Genomic DNA, 17,125 nt, shown 5'->3' with positions numbered 1-17,125 from the left:
CAGGAAAGGGAAAACCCCAAAAAGCATAATAGGGCCTCTTTTAAGTGTTGACAAGGACAAGAAAAAAGCAGTTTCCTTGGTATCTGATGGTGAATTTGTACATTTAAAGTGCAACATTTTCGATAGATGAACTGACATGATGTGTGTGATAGAAACTGACCTGTGGAACTCATCACATCGTGTAACACACATCTGTAAAGCTGTAGTGCAGATGTCACATATTTTTCTCACTAAGGGAATACCTACATTTTGAACTATCACGAGACAGAAACCAGATGTCCACCTAGCTGTGTCCTTACAGGTGGAGTAACCCCTGATGCTGACCTCAGCACGAACCCCATGACCTACCATAAAATGTCTACACATTTTTCTATGTCTGAAACTTGGAAAACGTTTTTATTGACATGATATAGTGATATAGTTACTGTAGTCTGATCAAATAGTAAGTTATAGAGATAATGCAGGGTCTATATTGTATCTGATATATACGTTTCCATAGCTAAGACAAATGCACATTGTAATACTTGTGTAGCCTATATCAGAAACTAATCAAACACAATACAGATCAGTATTTCTTAATTCTCAGAGTGACACACACAGCTTTACAGACTTGATTTGAAGAGTGTGTGTGGAGAGGAGAGGAGGGGGTGTTAGTTAGTATGGAGAAATAATCAACAAGGAAACCACTTTCAGCTTCGCTGCTGCACCGCCTGGCTGGCCCGCTGCCAGCTTTCTCCAGAGAGGGTTGGCTCACCCCTTCTCCTCCTCTCCTCCTCCCTTCTTTCTCTCCCAATCCCACATACGCACTCTCTCCAAAGCAACTGGCGAGAAGAAGGAAGGAGCGACACAAAAAGCGAGGGCAACTTTTCAAAAAAGTACTGCAACGAGGGAAACTTTTCTTAAAGATGTCCAACGTGTCGGTTTTGCTGACGGATCACTTGCGAGGGAATTGATATATTTTTTTTAAGGAGAAATCAGGAGGGGACGCGCTTTTTTTCTTCTTCTTCCACCGTATGAAACGTCAAAAATCTGCCTGGGTTTTTACAGAGCAGGCGCTTCTGAGCTGGAGTGATTTAATGTCCCCGGGTCTCTGTGCAGGGCAGTGAAGGATGCCAGGATGCCCCCTCTGATCGCCCATCTGCTGGTCATCTGGCTGAGCGTCCACAGGCTGGTGTGGTGCACGGAGCGCTCCTCCACCCGGGAGCGCTTCAAGGTGGTCATCTCTCCTCTCATCTGCAAGAGGATCTGTGTGAAGGGCCAGTGTCAGGATACCTGCGAGCAGGGCAACAACACCACGCTGATCGCAGAGAACGGCCAGGTGGCAGACACGCTCATCGGACAGGGCTTCAGGGTCGGTGAGTGGAACACTGTTTATTTACAGGCGGATATAATGAGGCCGCCGAGATTAACTAATAGTGCTGCTCTGACCTCTTAGTTTATCCTCTGTGGGGAGAAAAGGGAGTCCTGTTTGGTTTGCTTATAAATGGTGCTTTACTGTACATTTATTAAAAAAAACGTGACATAGCCTATTAAGATGTAGCCTACGTTATAACTAGCTTTTTAACACTTTCAGACATTATTATTGGACAATAACTAGCCTATACTTTGAATCGTTAATGGAAACAATAAAAGTGCCAACCATGAAACTCTCCATAAAATGCTCAAAATGGGCCCTGTTATAACAAGTCAATGGTGGAAAAAGTATTACAGCAACTTCCTAATTAACTAAAAAATAACTACTTGACTCTATTGCAAGGAAAAGTCTTGCTCAATGCTTGTGGATTGTTACTTCAGAAAAAGTACATTAGTGATAGAAAAAAAGTACATTAAAGCGAAAGTATGCTTCAACAAATTGACCCCTTATAATGTCTCTGACTTAGATTGTCTAGCATTTTTTAACAGTTGAGGAGCTGTTTGGTTTGCAAAATGTTAGAAAATGTGTTTTGACATGTGTTTCCCAAAGCCCAATATGTATTTCCCAAATGTTCTGAACAAGTCAAACATATACAGTTTACTGTCACAGTCACAGAAGAGTAAAGAAACCAACACATATTAACATTTGAGAAGATATTTTGGACTTTTTCAAACAAAAATACTGCATATGACCATGAACTGCAGAGTTGTATCAACATATGTTACAAAGTCCTTTAACATTGAAATAGAGTACAAATACTGCCACATAAAAATGACAATGATCCCTTTAAAGGTCATTATCTTCTTTATAATTTACAGTACATCAATTTGACACCAGCCTATTAATCCACCTTGAATACATGTCATTAAAATGTATGCTGAGTGGGAATGAACTCTGCTCTGCAAATAAATAGGTGACTACTATGAGGTGAGCTGGGTTTACCCTCCACTGCTGGAAAATGTTTCCATATTACACTTTAATTACTGAGGCATGGCTCATTACATAGCATATAAATGTACTCCTAAGATATATACTTCCCCTCTGACTCCAGTGTCTAGTTGGCATGAGAGGAGCCTTTCTGCCGTATCAGATCAGCTGTGGTGAGACGTGGAGCCACACAGTCTACGTCAGGCTCCGGCCCAGAACTGAATTTCACTGCTCCACTTCTCTCTTACTCGCTCAGTGTACAGAATAAGAAGCTAAATAAGAAAACGATGTGTCTGAGTTGGTCTGTTGTGAGTAAAAAGGAGCTTCTTCTGTGGAGGACAGGAGTGGATGTTGTCTTTTGTTCACCTAATTTGATATAAACCCCATATTCAGATAACATTTAACCCATCGCAGCATAATGTGATCAGGCAACAGCTTTATTTCTGTGGTCCTCACACTGGCGTCTTCTGTTTCTGGAAGATAAAAAGTACAATCAACTGAAACACTCCCAAAAGTTATATCCGTCTAACTTAAAAACAACTTGTTTTTCTCCTAAACTGTCGGCGGTGATTGCGTCCAAAGTTTAAAGCGGCTCTGGATGCTTACACAGGTTTGGATTATAAAGGGGAAGCTAAGATGCAATGCTACTGAATGAGGAATATATAGATATAAATAGGCCATCCAAGGCTATGGAAAGCCGGGAGAGGAAATCATCAGCAAATATTTGATAATTGCTGCGGGGTTGTGTTGCTTTTTCGGTCATACTTGGTCATACAGATCTCCAGATGTTTTCATTGGTTTGCTGTAGTGGAAAGAAGCAGGCTGCATTTAATCGAGGTCAAGTGAATCCTCCTTGTTTTGCCTTGGCAGGATTCTTCCTCCTTGACACCATGCAGTGCTGTGGAGTCAGAGCATTGGCTCTGCTCCCTCTTCTCCCCCGACTTCTTTGTGGTGCATCACGTTTTGGAGCTTCTGTGTCAAATCATTTAGGAGAGACATTTTAGATTCCTGGAATGCCTCATGCTGCTTTACATTGGCTCTGTGCAGTGAAGCTCTTCAGTCACCTGTCTCCTGGGTTTCACAGGCAAAGCATCTGAAAGAGATTTTAAATGGGTCTATTAGTTTTTTTGTGGCAAAGGGGATAGAGGGTTCATCTTGGATTGGAGAGGAGATGTGTGTTGTTCAGTTTGAGGGCTGGAATGTGGTGTGGACAAGTGGAAATGTCTCTCTCCCGTGTTAAAACGGCCATGCCTGTAGCAGAAACAATATGAAGACTTTTCCATATTTGTGCTGTTGTGACGTCAGCACCGCGAGGCCCAAACTAAGTAAACCTTTCCTCCACAGAAATGTATTTCCTGTCAGTGTGTGCAGAATGCCTTTCAGTGCATGAGCTTCAATCTGTTCACGGTTTTTCACAGACGGTAAAGTTCAATACTGGAATTTAAGTGGACAGGCAGGCGAAGGATCAAGAAACAGTCAGTTTTGAGTAGATATCTGGGATTTCTGCCAGCAGATGAACTATTTTTTGGTCCATTACTTTGAGTCATAGAGAGAGACTTCATTGGGCAGTTTAACATGGAAAAGTGACCGAAAGCTTGGGAATAAGAAACTGGGGACATTGCTGTTACATGGTATACATCTGCTCCGAACCATTTTAAATCCTAACGGCATGTTTACAGGATCATAAATAAATGTAACCTTACATTTAAGTTGGATGGGGGTTAAACATCTGTAGAGCAAAGTAGAGGAGTCAAGATGTCCGTGTTGGCAGATGATCTAAGGAATTGTTTTGCCATTGTTCACGTATTCATCCACAGCACATTCTCTTCACTGTGCTATGATACAGAGACAAGAAAGCAAAGATGTAATGTTTACATATCTTTTTGTCATGCTAGCCGCTCTTTGTATTGCAAATATTTGTCTGTAGGTCAGTCCTTTTGGATCCAAACTCAAATATGTCAACTATATTGAATGGATTGCTATGAAATTTGGTACAGACTAGTGTTTGAAGGGTTTGTGTTTAAATGGACTATGCAGATATTTAGAAAGCAGGGCGGACAATGTATAATGCTGATATATCGTTACATTTTGTTGCCCTTTTTATTTATTTAACACTCACTGTCTGCAATGTCTCTGTTTTCTTAAGTAGATCTGCACTCTGCCTGCCGTGCACTTATTTTTTTTAAATTAACAATGTGCACAGGTTGTCAAAGCACCACACTTTATGAAAAATAACAAAAACTCATGAATGAAAAATGGGTTTAGGTCACTTAACAACAGAACTTATAACCGGAAGCAACATCTCTTAGTCACATATGTAACCCTGCATACATAAATAACACATTATCATTGTTAGTGTAATGGACTTTATTGGTGTTGGCACATTGACATTTTTAAATAGTGAGGGTGACATTTGTGGTTATGTGTAAAATACCTTCATAACAATCTGATGGGTTGCTATGAAACATAGTATTCAGATATTCGTGTCCCCCTCAGGATGAATTAAGGCTTTTTAGAGGGACCCTAAACAGTAAATGATTACATTAACAACATTCACTCGCTACAGGTACATGAAGACAAATCGGCAACTCTTCTGCACTTTGTGTCCTATGTGAGAGATCTTACACACACACAGTCAGGGATTACAGAATATCTGTTCTGGTTAAGTAGGTAGCAGTTAGACTAAGTACTTGGCTATTTAATATATAGTATACAGCATACATCATAGCATAATCATTATTTTACACATGTTCTCTGAGCTCAAGCATACACTGCAAATAACATACTACATGCTTTCTCCTTGAGTGAACACTCACACAACATATGTAATCTACATTCTGCAGTGAAGATGATATATGCCTGATATGCTCCGGTCATATGTTTCCAGGGATCCACATGACATGTCATTGATATATCCATATATCAAAACACACTTCCTAAAACTGATGAAAGCACGGAAACTTGAAAGCCTCCCAGCCATGTTGGCAGGCAGATTCAAGTTGGCGTTTACAGCCTGATTCGACTTTTTCTTGGATTCTACATCATATCAAGTCATCTTCGGATTCGGTGGGGGCAGTATCAGCATTTATGTCGAGAATAGGATGAATGATCTTGCAAGTCTCATTAGTAAAACATTGTAAAAATCTTATCGCATGTCCTCCTCCATGTCTCTACTGTATGCAACCTGAACCTGTTTACCGACAGATAACAGGCCTGTCTTTGTAATTATGTCCATGTGTTTGGCTGACAAAATATCCAACGGCCAACCTTTTCAATCCTTAGCACGTGGAAGCTTGGTGTAAATTGCAGGATCGGGTGAAGTAGAGAAGTTTTTCTGCTCCTTGGAGACTGAGTGTTTTTGTTTATGTGCGAGCATCTGCCTCACACTTTGACCACTTGTAAAAGAAGTAGTCCATTTTTTTTCTTGCCGTTGCCAGCAGAAAGGCATCCCATCCATCAGCCTCACTGACAGCTGCTGCTCTCTCTTCTGCATCTCAACACCATCTCTTTTCTATCGGGGCTCCAGACATCCAGGCTACTCTAGATTATCCTTTTTTTTCTGGAATAACTTAAAGCATGGGGCCTCACGTTGCACAGGAAGTGGTCTTGTCATATCCCGGTCTGGTCTGGTCTCCCCTAAAATGGGCATCATGAGAAGTGGATATGGCTATTTCAGGATTTCCCATGTGGTTCTTTATTTAGAGTCAAATGACAGTAGTAGCCCTGTGGTTTGTTTTGGTTTGCTGTTGGCATGGGTCAGAGGTCCATGGGAGCCTGAAAATATAGACAAGTTCCTTAAATACAACAGACATAGCCGGTTGTGCTTTCTCTCTGTTTAGAGTTTATTTTACCTTTCATAGCCCTCTGCTCTTCCCCACACACTCTTCTTTCTCTCATGCCAGAATTTGGAGAAGGCGGTCTAACACAGGCAACCAAAAACCTGCAGCACTCCGTATTTCTGCCACAGGTTGGACTGAGCTCAGAGGAGAAGCTGGGCCCGTCTCCCATACTCACAACCCCTCAATCACAAACCCATGTGCGAGAGGTTCGTGCACATTCATATGCGCCTTTGAAATTAGGAAAGCTTCCACCTTTTGATCATATGCGCATTTATCATGACTAGTTATATGCTGCTCATTACCTCTTGTTAGGGGAGTTAGGGAGTTTTAATATTCATGGATGCACATTCTGTCACCTATCCCTGTCTATTTATGCATGTTGTGAAAATAACACAAGGGTATTTGTGATCCACCAACCTCATTAACCCTTCTATCACTGTGTCGAAAGTGGACACTATCACTAAGTAGACAAACTATAAATGCTATGGGTGTATGCATATGAACACAGTCTTGTATGTATGAATAGTTGAGTATGATCTTCTTGGAAATGCTCCAGGTGCTATTCAAAGAATAATTTTCATGTGAATAAATAGTATCTCCCTCCATACTTTAAAGCAGCCCAACATTGTGATATATGAATTATGTTGTTAAAAGGGTTAAATCCACAGTCTCGTCCATCAGGATTAGAGAGAAAATCCCCCTGATCTGAGCAGGGGTTTCTTAAGATATCATACTCCTCTGTCATCACATCCTGCCCCAACAAATACATTCATTACATTATGGAAACAAAGCAACAATTAGTCGTTTTTTTTGTAGCGTCACAAGGGAACAGTGTGTATATTTGCATGTGTGTGTGTGTGTGTGTGTGTGTGTGTTTGGTGCTCAGGAGCAGTGTACTAAACCCGGCTCAAACAAACAGCCTTCTTTGCCATCTTTAACACTCTCCTCCCATTTGCTTAGCGAGGGGGAGAAACGGAGCAGTTATTTAAAGCCGCGCAGAGGAATGCGAGAGCTAGGGACTGCACCCACACCGTGCAGGACCTTGTAGCTGTAGCGATTAGCCAGGGTAAACAGAAAAACATGAACTCTGCCAGCGCCTGGGAGTGAGCAGCCCAGAGACATTACCTGCCACGCGCTGCAGTGCTGAGTATCTCTCAGGGCAGGTATCTCACATAATCTCAGCAGAGCACCGTCAGCACTGCTCTACCTGCCTGCCCTCCAGTTCCTTTCACTGAAGCTTTGAGACACTCATTATATGACATCATCACTATCTGTGCCGAGATCCTGTCTGACTCTCTGGCTCTCGGAGTGACAGGGTAACGCTGGACTCGTGCCCACCCAAGAGCTATGGAAGCCATGCCGCATATTTCCATGACATGTGAAAATCGCATTGTGCAAGTTTGATTTTGATTTGTATAAATGCAAACCTCCTTCCTGAGATTCCTTCTTCCTCATGATGGCTGCTTCGGTTTCTCAGGATTCTCTGCTCATCGTCCCGTTTGTGTTAGGGTTAACAAACTGTTGTTTTAGGCGCACTGGGAGAGGTAATGGATGCCTTTGGTGACAGTGGTGGACTCTGGCGAAGGGCTGCACCATTGTTTGGATAGCCGAGGCCAAGGCCGCTCAGCTTTCTGGGGGTTGACAGAACGTAGAGAGTTTAAGGGGAGGAGGAGTGTGTTTGCAGGTTTGTGTTTCAAAAGGCAGTGATTATGTCATTTACTCCCAACGTCTGGCTCAGCTGCAAGAGTCCGACCCACTTCATGCGTCGCTCTCTCTCTCTATCGCTCGGTGTGGTATGTGGTCTTTCGGTGCCAGTTGATGGTAGGCGTATTTGGGGATGCGGTTTCCCACTTGGAGCTGATGGTAAAGGGAAGCACGTCATATGATGATAGCCATTCTCTTTCTAAACAGAGACTCCAGCAGCAAAGTGTTTACATTTGTGGGACTCAGCCGTGGCTTAGTCACGGTAGTCTAAGGTCATTAAAATGGCGTTGGATAGCATAGAAAGACTGTTTATAAAAAGTAGAGATACTCACTGTGACGGCATTTTGGCTGTCTCCATTTTGTGTTTTTGAAACAAGAAATGCTATGAGAGGATCCAGCAAGTACTACTGTAGATATGTTTAGGCGACTAAAATGTTACAATGAATCTTTATGAAGTGAAAACACTGTGAAAGGGTTAAAGTTCAAAGACAAAAACACAGAGAGCTCCCAAATAACACTGTGGTTGGGAAGTGTCAATCACAAGATAGCCACACCCTACAAATATGTAGACTTATTATCAATTTTACTGGAAATTCCCAAAATGAACACCATGCTGAATTGAAGAAGACATACAGCTACAGAGCAATACAGCTTGAGGCAATAAACTCTTTGTTCAAATGATTACTGAGGTAATAAATCAAGTAAGAAGCATTTTTTCTTTTATACAGTATTTTCAAGCTTCATTTCTTCCATTACAACATAGGTTGCCGATTCCAGCAAGCTCAGAAAGGTTGCATTTATGGTACATGTGCCAGAACAAAAGCTGAGGGCAGGAATCAACAAAGATTGCAGATATTGTTGTTGAAAATCCGACAAAAGATGGCTTTTCATTCAACAACTCTCTAAAACTCCCTTATTAACAAGATAATATCTTGTTTGTTTTAGATGTATAAAACTTTAAAGGTGGGGTAGGTAAGTTTGAGAAACCGGCTCGAGATACACTTTTTGTTATATTCCATAGAATGCTCTTAACATCCCGATAGCAATGAATATCTTAAGTAAAAAATCCATAACAAAATGTCATCTGTGGAAGCCGTAGTACTGTAAAAGCACGACCAATCATTTTAGCTGGCTAAAATAACTGGATGGCCTACCTGCCTGTCAGCCTTCCATCTGTGCACAAACTTATCTCGTGCCCTCATTGGTCATGTGCGCGTTCGTGTGTGTTGGAGGAGGGGCTCTGTAAGGAAGTGGCAGATTTTTTCCGGCTGTGTATTTTCAAATTCTAGCGATCTCGAGCCAGTTTCTCAAACTTACCTACCCTACCTTTAACTTGTCAAAAGAGTTGTTGAAGTTTTATTGGGTTATATTTGTCGAACCTCTTCTTGGCCAGGAACAGTGACTTCCTGGAGACGACATGTAAAAGTGAATATTTGTGGAAGTATCATATCAAAATATATGTATCTCTACTGAAGATTTTAACTACTGTGGACCAAAACTCTTATGGCATCCATTTTTTAATTTCAGAATGGGGTGGTTCTGACTGAATCAAAGTGAAACTGATTGGTCAGCATCATCCGGTACATTTCAATTGTTGCCCCAGGGTTGAAAGACAGCGACAGATCAGGCCATTGTAACATCTGTACGTAGGGAGATATTGTCTGCAATAGCTTTCAGCTCTGCATGCCGGGGAGCTTCTGAGCTGTGGTTTGTAGGACTGTAATTTGTTGTTTCTGAGCTGGGAGGGTGCGGCTGCGGCGAAAAAAGGCCGCTGTGGAGGGAGGGGGCTGAAGATGCGTCATCTCCAGACAGACTGACAGACAGGAGTGGGTGGGTGGTCACAGGGCACTTAGAGGGCAACCTTTCCCCCCTTTGTCTTCTTTCTTACTAAGTATACTCATATTCATGGCTGTACAAAGACATTCTTCTGTTCTGCTTGCAAAAAAAAACACAGATCAGTTTAATTTCCCCCACTACCTGTATTTGGTAAATATACTTTAAAAATCGTTCTCTTACTCTGTCTCCATGTGGCATGCATGGTATCTTTTTGTGTTACACCAGCCTAGCTTACATAGCAGTTGAGGAATGCACAGTATGTTTTTCCTTTAAGGAAAAAAGAAAAGGTCTGGGAATCACAATGATCCCACTGAAACGTCACATTATTTTTTATTCCACCGATTTTTACATCTCTGCCTCGTTTAGCTTCATTCACCCACTTTCCCAGATGTATTATACAGTCTATGAAACAGATATGTTCCCACTGTCATTTCATGCTGTGAGGAGATCTGTCTTTCTCCTCACTCGGTGAATAATGACCTCATGAAGAAGGGGCTCTCACTCGTATGTCACATGAAACACTCTGACGTGAAGAGATGGAAAACAAAGACTTTTCTTCCCTAGTCTTTTTGTCTCGTTTTTCACTTCAGTTTTCTCTTGGAGTGAGCGCTGCATGGGAACATTATACGCTTCCTGACTGTCTTGGAAAATACCTTTGAGCCAACGTTCAATATTATATTAGGTTTCGGCAGACAGAAAGGATAGTGTCAACTTTGAGTATTTTCTTAGCTAGTTCACGTTATTGAATCACTTTGTGGAGCTCTAAATACCACAAATGAAAGATGAATCATCTTCAAATGAGATGCTGGATTTTTCTTAACTTTCTCCCTTTTTTTTCATGGAAAATAATACTCATAGTAACAAAACTACTTCACTCCCTCTCTAATCCACTCTGCTTTTTCATGCCACAGTCATTCAGACCACCGAATAACTCTTAGGTGCGTTTGATTTTTAATAACACACCACCTCTAGACTCAGGAATGCGTTAGATCCATAAAGACAAAGGCGTGGTATGAAAAGAGTGAGGCGCTAAGCTGACTGACGGCGAGAGTCAATGAGCAGTTTCTGATCATAAATCCTGCTAATGAACTCTGAGTTGATGATTTAAAGGGAAAGTCCGCTGGAAAGTAAAGTTCTTGTTATGATCTCAACTTTAAAGCGTTTTGCTCTTTTCAGTATGTAATGTGGTGCAGTCGTCCAACCACAGCGGCGCTCCAGGAGACAGTACACCCTCCACTTAATAGCTCTCTCACACACATGGAAGAACACACCCGTTCACATATGAGATCTGCAGAAAACATTAGCCGCTGCATTGCCAGTATTTCTCAAGCTAAAATGAAGGAGGCAGATGTAAGGGGGATCGGCCATTGTGTGTTATGACATCCAAATGATTTATTCGTCTTGGAGCTCTGCAGAAAAACCGACATGAGACACATATTTTATATAGCATCCAATAATCAGGAGAATAAAGGAATAAAGGGCAGTGGTATTAACTCCTGTTGTTGAGAGATTTAGTTTGATCTTGATTTGAAACAAGAAAAACAGTAACAAAAAAAGAAAAATACAAAAAGTGAAACTAGCTTATTGATATATGAGAAGTGACTTTATTTGATTGTCTAATTCTGGGTTAATAACAGCATTTAGAACTTTATCAATAATGTTAAAAAATATACAATGGGTAGCTAAGTTGGAACAGTTGGAATATAGGTTTGTGTGCATGTAAATGGTCTGCAAAGGCTAACATCCCTGTATTTCCTCCAGATGGAGTTTCTCTCACACACACAAACGCCTCCATTGGACTCCTTTGTTTATTTCTGTAACACATTGACATCACTATGCAACACTGGCGCTTTTATTGGCTACTATTCCAACACAATGTACGTGCTAAGGGGCGGGATCTATCTAAGCGGTTGACCAATCACACCGGAGCCGGCCAGCTAACCAATAGAGTGGCGAAGTCCCTCCCCTTCCGGTGGACCTCCATGGGACCTTATTTCGGAAAAAGTATGTATTGAAGTCAATGGGGAGAGAAAGATTGTCTTTCGATCCCGTTTGAATTGTGCCACGAATTACACATATGATGTTTGTCAATTTAAAAGATAATTTTGCAAGTCAAAAAAAAAAAGATGTGTCGTAAAACTGTGAAGTAACACATTTGTTTGTGTGAAACGCTCAATGAACTACATCTCTGGTCTCACAGAGCAACACACATCACCAAGATGGCCGTCACTACTGTCTTGTCAACAAAACGATTGACTACCCTCACTATCACCACAATGAAACACGTCCTGAAGAATGTCATGCAAAGCTGCCTGCCTGCCTTCCTTTGATTCTCTCTGAACTGCCTGGTCGTTTTAATGTTTAATGTCAACCATTTGTGCAGATAGCATGAAGTAGAGAAGATCGCCGATGCTAGCGTTAGCGTTAGCATTTCTCCCCCGGGCTTAAATTGTGTATTATGGAATGATCACACCGGTGACAGTACTATTTAAAGGGTTCACGAAATATGACTACTACTCTTACTGTTTAACATTTTGGGTTACTTAATGTTACTTCATGTTAAGGCTAATAAAAATGACAAGGCTGTAATGCTAACTAACGTGCTAGCTACTAGCTAGCTTGATCCAGACACTCCTGGTCCTTTCATCAGACGGGAAGCGAAAGAACGAGCAAGACCCATTGCTGGTATGATAACAACCTGGTACTAAGCACACAGGCATCTTGTTAAAGTTATCTTATCTTAGCCAGCTGCCAGCTGATCTTAGCTATCTCTTAGTGGAGGAAAACAATTGTGACATCACTTACGCGACTCTGGGATTTGTAGTCTTTCTAGTTGCGTATTTTTCATAGTCTTATATTTCAACAGTTTTACGACAAACTGTGACTTTTTTGACATGGAAATGATTTTTTAAGATTGACAAACATCATATGTGTAATTCATGGCACAATTCAAACCGGATCGAAAGATAAGTTTTCTCTCTCCATTGACTTCAATACATTATTTTTCCGAAATAAGGTCCCATGGGTCGGAAGTAGATGGGCAGGACTTCGCCACTCTATGAGAGCAGACGCCAATGCAATGGTTTTTTAAACAGCACTTTCAGAAGTTGGTCTGATTTGATAGAAGTCTATGAGAAAATTAGACTACTTTTTATTTATTTATTACCTCATTAAACATTTTCCTAATGAGCTTTTGGTCTTGATTGCTATTTTCAAGTTTTCTTCAATAAAGTGTAATGTTTATTTTTTAAATGATGTTCCAATTTTAGAGTACAATAAGGATAACCCTGTAAATTGTTTATGGCGGGGCTACCTTGTGAAGTGTTGTCCCGGTCTGGGTGTTGTCCCTTTATCTTCCTAAACTTGTACCCTAAAAGTTAATTAGAACATTTTAGTGGCATAACACTAACTTTAGCTGTACTCCACCCTCTTGTCTTGGGATGTCATTGACAAACTCAAGGGCTTAAAAAGCATTGTTCACAAACTAATGGCTGCTGTCACAGTGACTATGTCCACTTCTTATGTCGTTTTTGAATGTTACTTTAGATAATTAAGTGGGTTCCAGATTTTAATTTTGGGAAAGAGAAAACAAGGGTATGAGATTGACGCTCTGTTTCTGCAGAAGCTGGTGTTTGTCAGGATTGTAGAAGGAGGTGTGCTGGCAGCTGTGTATTGTACTTTGCACTATGTTTCATGTCATCAAAGTGACTTCATTTCACAAACAGATCTCTTTCTCACGGCCCGCGCCCCTGACTCCACCCATAACATCTGTAATATGATTCCCTTATTTTCCTTTTTGTTCATTAGCATTGACCCTGACCGTTCTTCATTCAGACACCTTTTCATCCAGACGGGGCCTCAGCCCAGACTTTCCTTACAGTGCGTCCTCTCTCCAGTCTCTGTGGGTTCAGATTGTGTAATCACGTTTGGAAAATACTTTATTTTCCTGACTTTCTGTCTGCTATCCTTATTTTCAACCCCCGCATCTTTCCCAGTTTCCTCTCGTTCTAAATCCAGTACTGAGACGAAATCTGAACCCTGGAAACAAGCTCTTAAATGTTCCGCCTCCACAGTCTGTTCTGCTCACCTTCTTTTCTCCGCCATGCCTGAGACTTCAGTCTGATTCTGCATGTTGCTGCCTGCTCTCAGTCCTGGCGGTTAAAGACCACTGTCACATGCTGTTAGGCAGTGAAAGGCTGCTTCTGAAGTATCCATTTTGCTTCAGATTTAAACATTTTAACCCACCAGTCGGGTGTTTCATTGATGTCCTTTTAATTTTCCTGCCAGACTTTCACTATGCAAGGATGTCCCTGCTGTGTTTAAAGTGATCTTGTCCCCCAATTACGCCACAGCCCAGACTCCCTGGCAGTCCATGTCTAATAACTTCCATGTGCATACACTTGGCGCAGCAGCAAAAAGAGGCCTCCTATCCTATTTCTCCTCACCTCTTCTCTCCTCTCCTCACCTCTCGCCGTCTCCCTCACCCCTCCTCTGTCAGGATGAGGTTTTGTGTGCGTGTTAAAGCTCAAACTTCACCGATTAGCAGATCGAAATGGCAACAAGAAGTACCAGCTTGAAAAAAGTGAAGATGCTAAATGTACCTCTGTTTAGAAGTGTTTGTTGTCTTATGGTGCTTAATTGGAATGCAGATAATTACCTGAGCATTGTCAAAGCAGTCGACTGGTTGTAAAGCAAGTTGTTGTTAAAGTCATAATATTTTTGTTTAAAACTTGAGAGAAACTCCCTCTGGAGGGAACTTTGGGATCTTTTTAACCTACATTTTAAGAAGGAAATTTTTCTCAGGGATAATGGCTCAGGTATCCCAAAAATGTTGAATGTATGTGTAATCTCACATACTATGAATGCCGACATGTCGTGGACTTTAGTAGTGCTATAGTAGCATTGTTTGGTTTCAGTTTTTTCTTTTTCTCTGGATTCCTTCCCTGCAGTTTCCCCCACAGTATTGCTCGCTCTCAATTTCCTCTGATTGTTCTATTGTGGATATTTCAAAAACAACTGGACTCAACAAAAGCTCAATGGGAGACCCCATAAAACGGCCGTGAATACTGTACTTGCCATGAATCTCTCTCCAGCTAGCTGCTTTCCCATGCATTTCTAGATCTCTCGCATATGTCAGAATAAAGCTGTTGAACAGATCCATGGCTCTACCTGCTGCTGACTGGCTGGAGGGACCTCTTAGTCTGTTAAGCTGATGTGACTTTTACAGTGGTACAGCTCAAAGTGAATCATGCCACAAACCTTTTTATTTTGTCTGTCTGCCGTATTTGTGTGATATATAACACTAAATCATCAGCCTGAGTCTCTCCCTCGGGTGAATGGATACAAAATCAGCAATTCCACTCAGACGAGACTCATTAATAACTTCCTTTTTTTGTGTTTCATAACTTCTTATTTACTTATGATGTTCGAGTGTGTGTAAGCCTTTCCTTTTCCTCTCAACAGATGTGATTCATAGCTCTGAACTGCTCACCCCTCGGTATGACAAATCTCCCCCTGTCTCTCTCTGCAGTTGTGTGTCCCCTGACGTGTATGAATGGAGGAGTTTGCAGCTCGAGGAAGCACTGCCTTTGCCTGCCTGGCTTCACCGGGCGGCTCTGCCAGTTTCCACTCCATCACACGCAGCAAGCTCAGGCAGCGCGGGGCAACAAGCAGCCCATCTACCCCCTATCTTTGAAGCCAGACATCCATAAGCAACTGGAGCATTTAAGCATATCGCGTACACAGTTGATGCAAACCCACTCAGTTTTCACCCTACCCATGTCACACTCTTCTGAAGGTATCTATCATTCAATAATACAGATAATGTTAGAGCTTTTGCATCTTCCAATTTGATTTAGTTAATGATTAAATATGTGTTTGTGATGCATTTTGTTCTCCCAATGTCTTCTTTTCCTATGTTTTCAGTGCAGTTAAATGTACGTGTTCACCACACGCCAGACACCTCTGTAGTCATTCAAGCTCTCGACCAATCAGATGTCAAGCCTCCTCACAAGACAGGGCCTCGTCCGATCCCCTCCAGACACAAACCGAAGGGACGCTGCTTCCAGGAGACCACACCCAAACAAGCTGTGAGTTCACGCTGCAGTCATAGACAAAGTGAAAAGGTCTTTTATTATTTTTATTTCCACTAATAGCATTTCTGTCTCGTCTCGCTTTAGTGCAACAGCACCCCACTTCCTGTTCTGACCAACCAGGAGGATTGCTGCGGCAGCGTCGGGAATTCATGGGGACAACACAAGTGTTACCAGTGCCCCAAACTGCCAAGTGAGTTACAGTTTGGTTTGAGGAATTCATCTTTTGTGTACCTTTTAAATTTCAAGCTACTCTGATTCACTTTTTCCAGCTGTTTGGAAGTTTACACGATCTAGTTGTTTTATTCCAATGTCAAAGAACAGCAAATTGTTTACTGAAAGAAGTCCTTTGTTGTTTTTTATCCGGTCTACATCTCGTGTGTTCCTGGGAATACATTATTGTTTATTGAGCCAAACATTTCAAACATTCCCTGCAATTGATCCATTTCAGCTTATAAAATGATGGCCCTTGATTAAAACAATTTTCATACCTATAAAAATATGAACATGAAAGTTAGTGGTGAGGCGGGGTAGGGTGTGTGTGAACGGTTGGGAATGAAAAAACCGGAGAAATTACGGGAATTACACACAGACGGTGAGACAGAAAAAGAGAATGTGGAAAATAACCCTCCACTTAAGCGTGTTCCTTTGGGCCTGCCCAGTGCAGGACTGTCATCACATTGCTGGAGATTGGATTTCAAGAAAATCTTGGCTACTCACGTTTTTCCACTCCGCTATTATTCCGTCTCTCAGTTCTGACTCACACAATGCAGCCTTTGACAAAACCTGATATACTGTACGTCTGGTTAGTCTTCAGACAACTGGATTCCTGCCCGGAGTAATGTCTGTTTTGTTACATTCATTGAAAATGGTTGATGTGATCTTTACCCTCTTTTCTTTGGCCTTTCACGATGTGTGTGTGGGTGCAGGCTTCCCACAGCGCTCTAATAAAACTGCCTTACATGTTTTTACTCCCTCATGGAGAGAAGAACAACAGTGTTAGATGTTCAAAGCTCATTTAGGGTTAGAATAATAACATAATATTGCATTGTTAGTTCAAACCTCATGAAAGACTTTCCTAATCTTTGACAAGCTACATTTCAACAAAGGCCTCATTAAAGCTGGCATTATTAAGTACAAAGAAAGGCAAAGACAGAAGAAAACAAAACATTTGGTGAAATTGTCCAATCATAAAATCAAGCAGAAGTGCTTATTCACATTTTGGGAGGAGATTTTTAAGAGAATAATGTTGTCATCTAACTCAAGCAAGTGTCTTCTCAAGATGTCAACTATTGCTTGTCAAGGTTGACATC

General features: G+C 41.5%; 1 protein-coding gene across 4 annotated transcripts in view; it reads left to right on the top strand.

Annotated features, from left to right (window-relative positions):
• The first annotated feature begins 790 nt into the window (after positions 1-790).
• The window catches only part of ltbp3 (latent transforming growth factor beta binding protein 3), a 34,096-nt gene continuing 17,761 nt past the window's right edge, over positions 791-17,125 (top strand). For 3 of the 4 annotated variants that reach the window (XM_034140252.1, XM_034140251.1, XM_034140250.1), the window contains exons 1-4: positions 792-1,355; positions 15,251-15,517; positions 15,646-15,809; positions 15,900-16,005. In XM_034140252.1, the coding sequence (XP_033996143.1) occupies positions 1,118-1,355; positions 15,251-15,517; positions 15,646-15,809; positions 15,900-16,005 (775 nt within the window). In that variant the 5' untranslated portion in view covers positions 792-1,117. Of the gene's footprint in view, positions 1,356-15,250; positions 15,518-15,645; positions 15,810-15,899; positions 16,006-17,125 lie in introns of all 4 variants that reach the window. The other variant, XM_034140253.1, reaches the window with a different exon arrangement.

This window comes from Trematomus bernacchii, unplaced genomic scaffold (assembly GCF_902827165.1).
Source record: "Trematomus bernacchii unplaced genomic scaffold, fTreBer1.1, whole genome shotgun sequence".
Classification (NCBI taxonomy): domain Eukaryota; kingdom Metazoa; phylum Chordata; class Actinopteri; order Perciformes; family Nototheniidae; genus Trematomus; species Trematomus bernacchii.
Note: the sequence above shows the minus strand (reverse complement) of the source record. Positions and strands in the feature narration are given on the sequence as shown.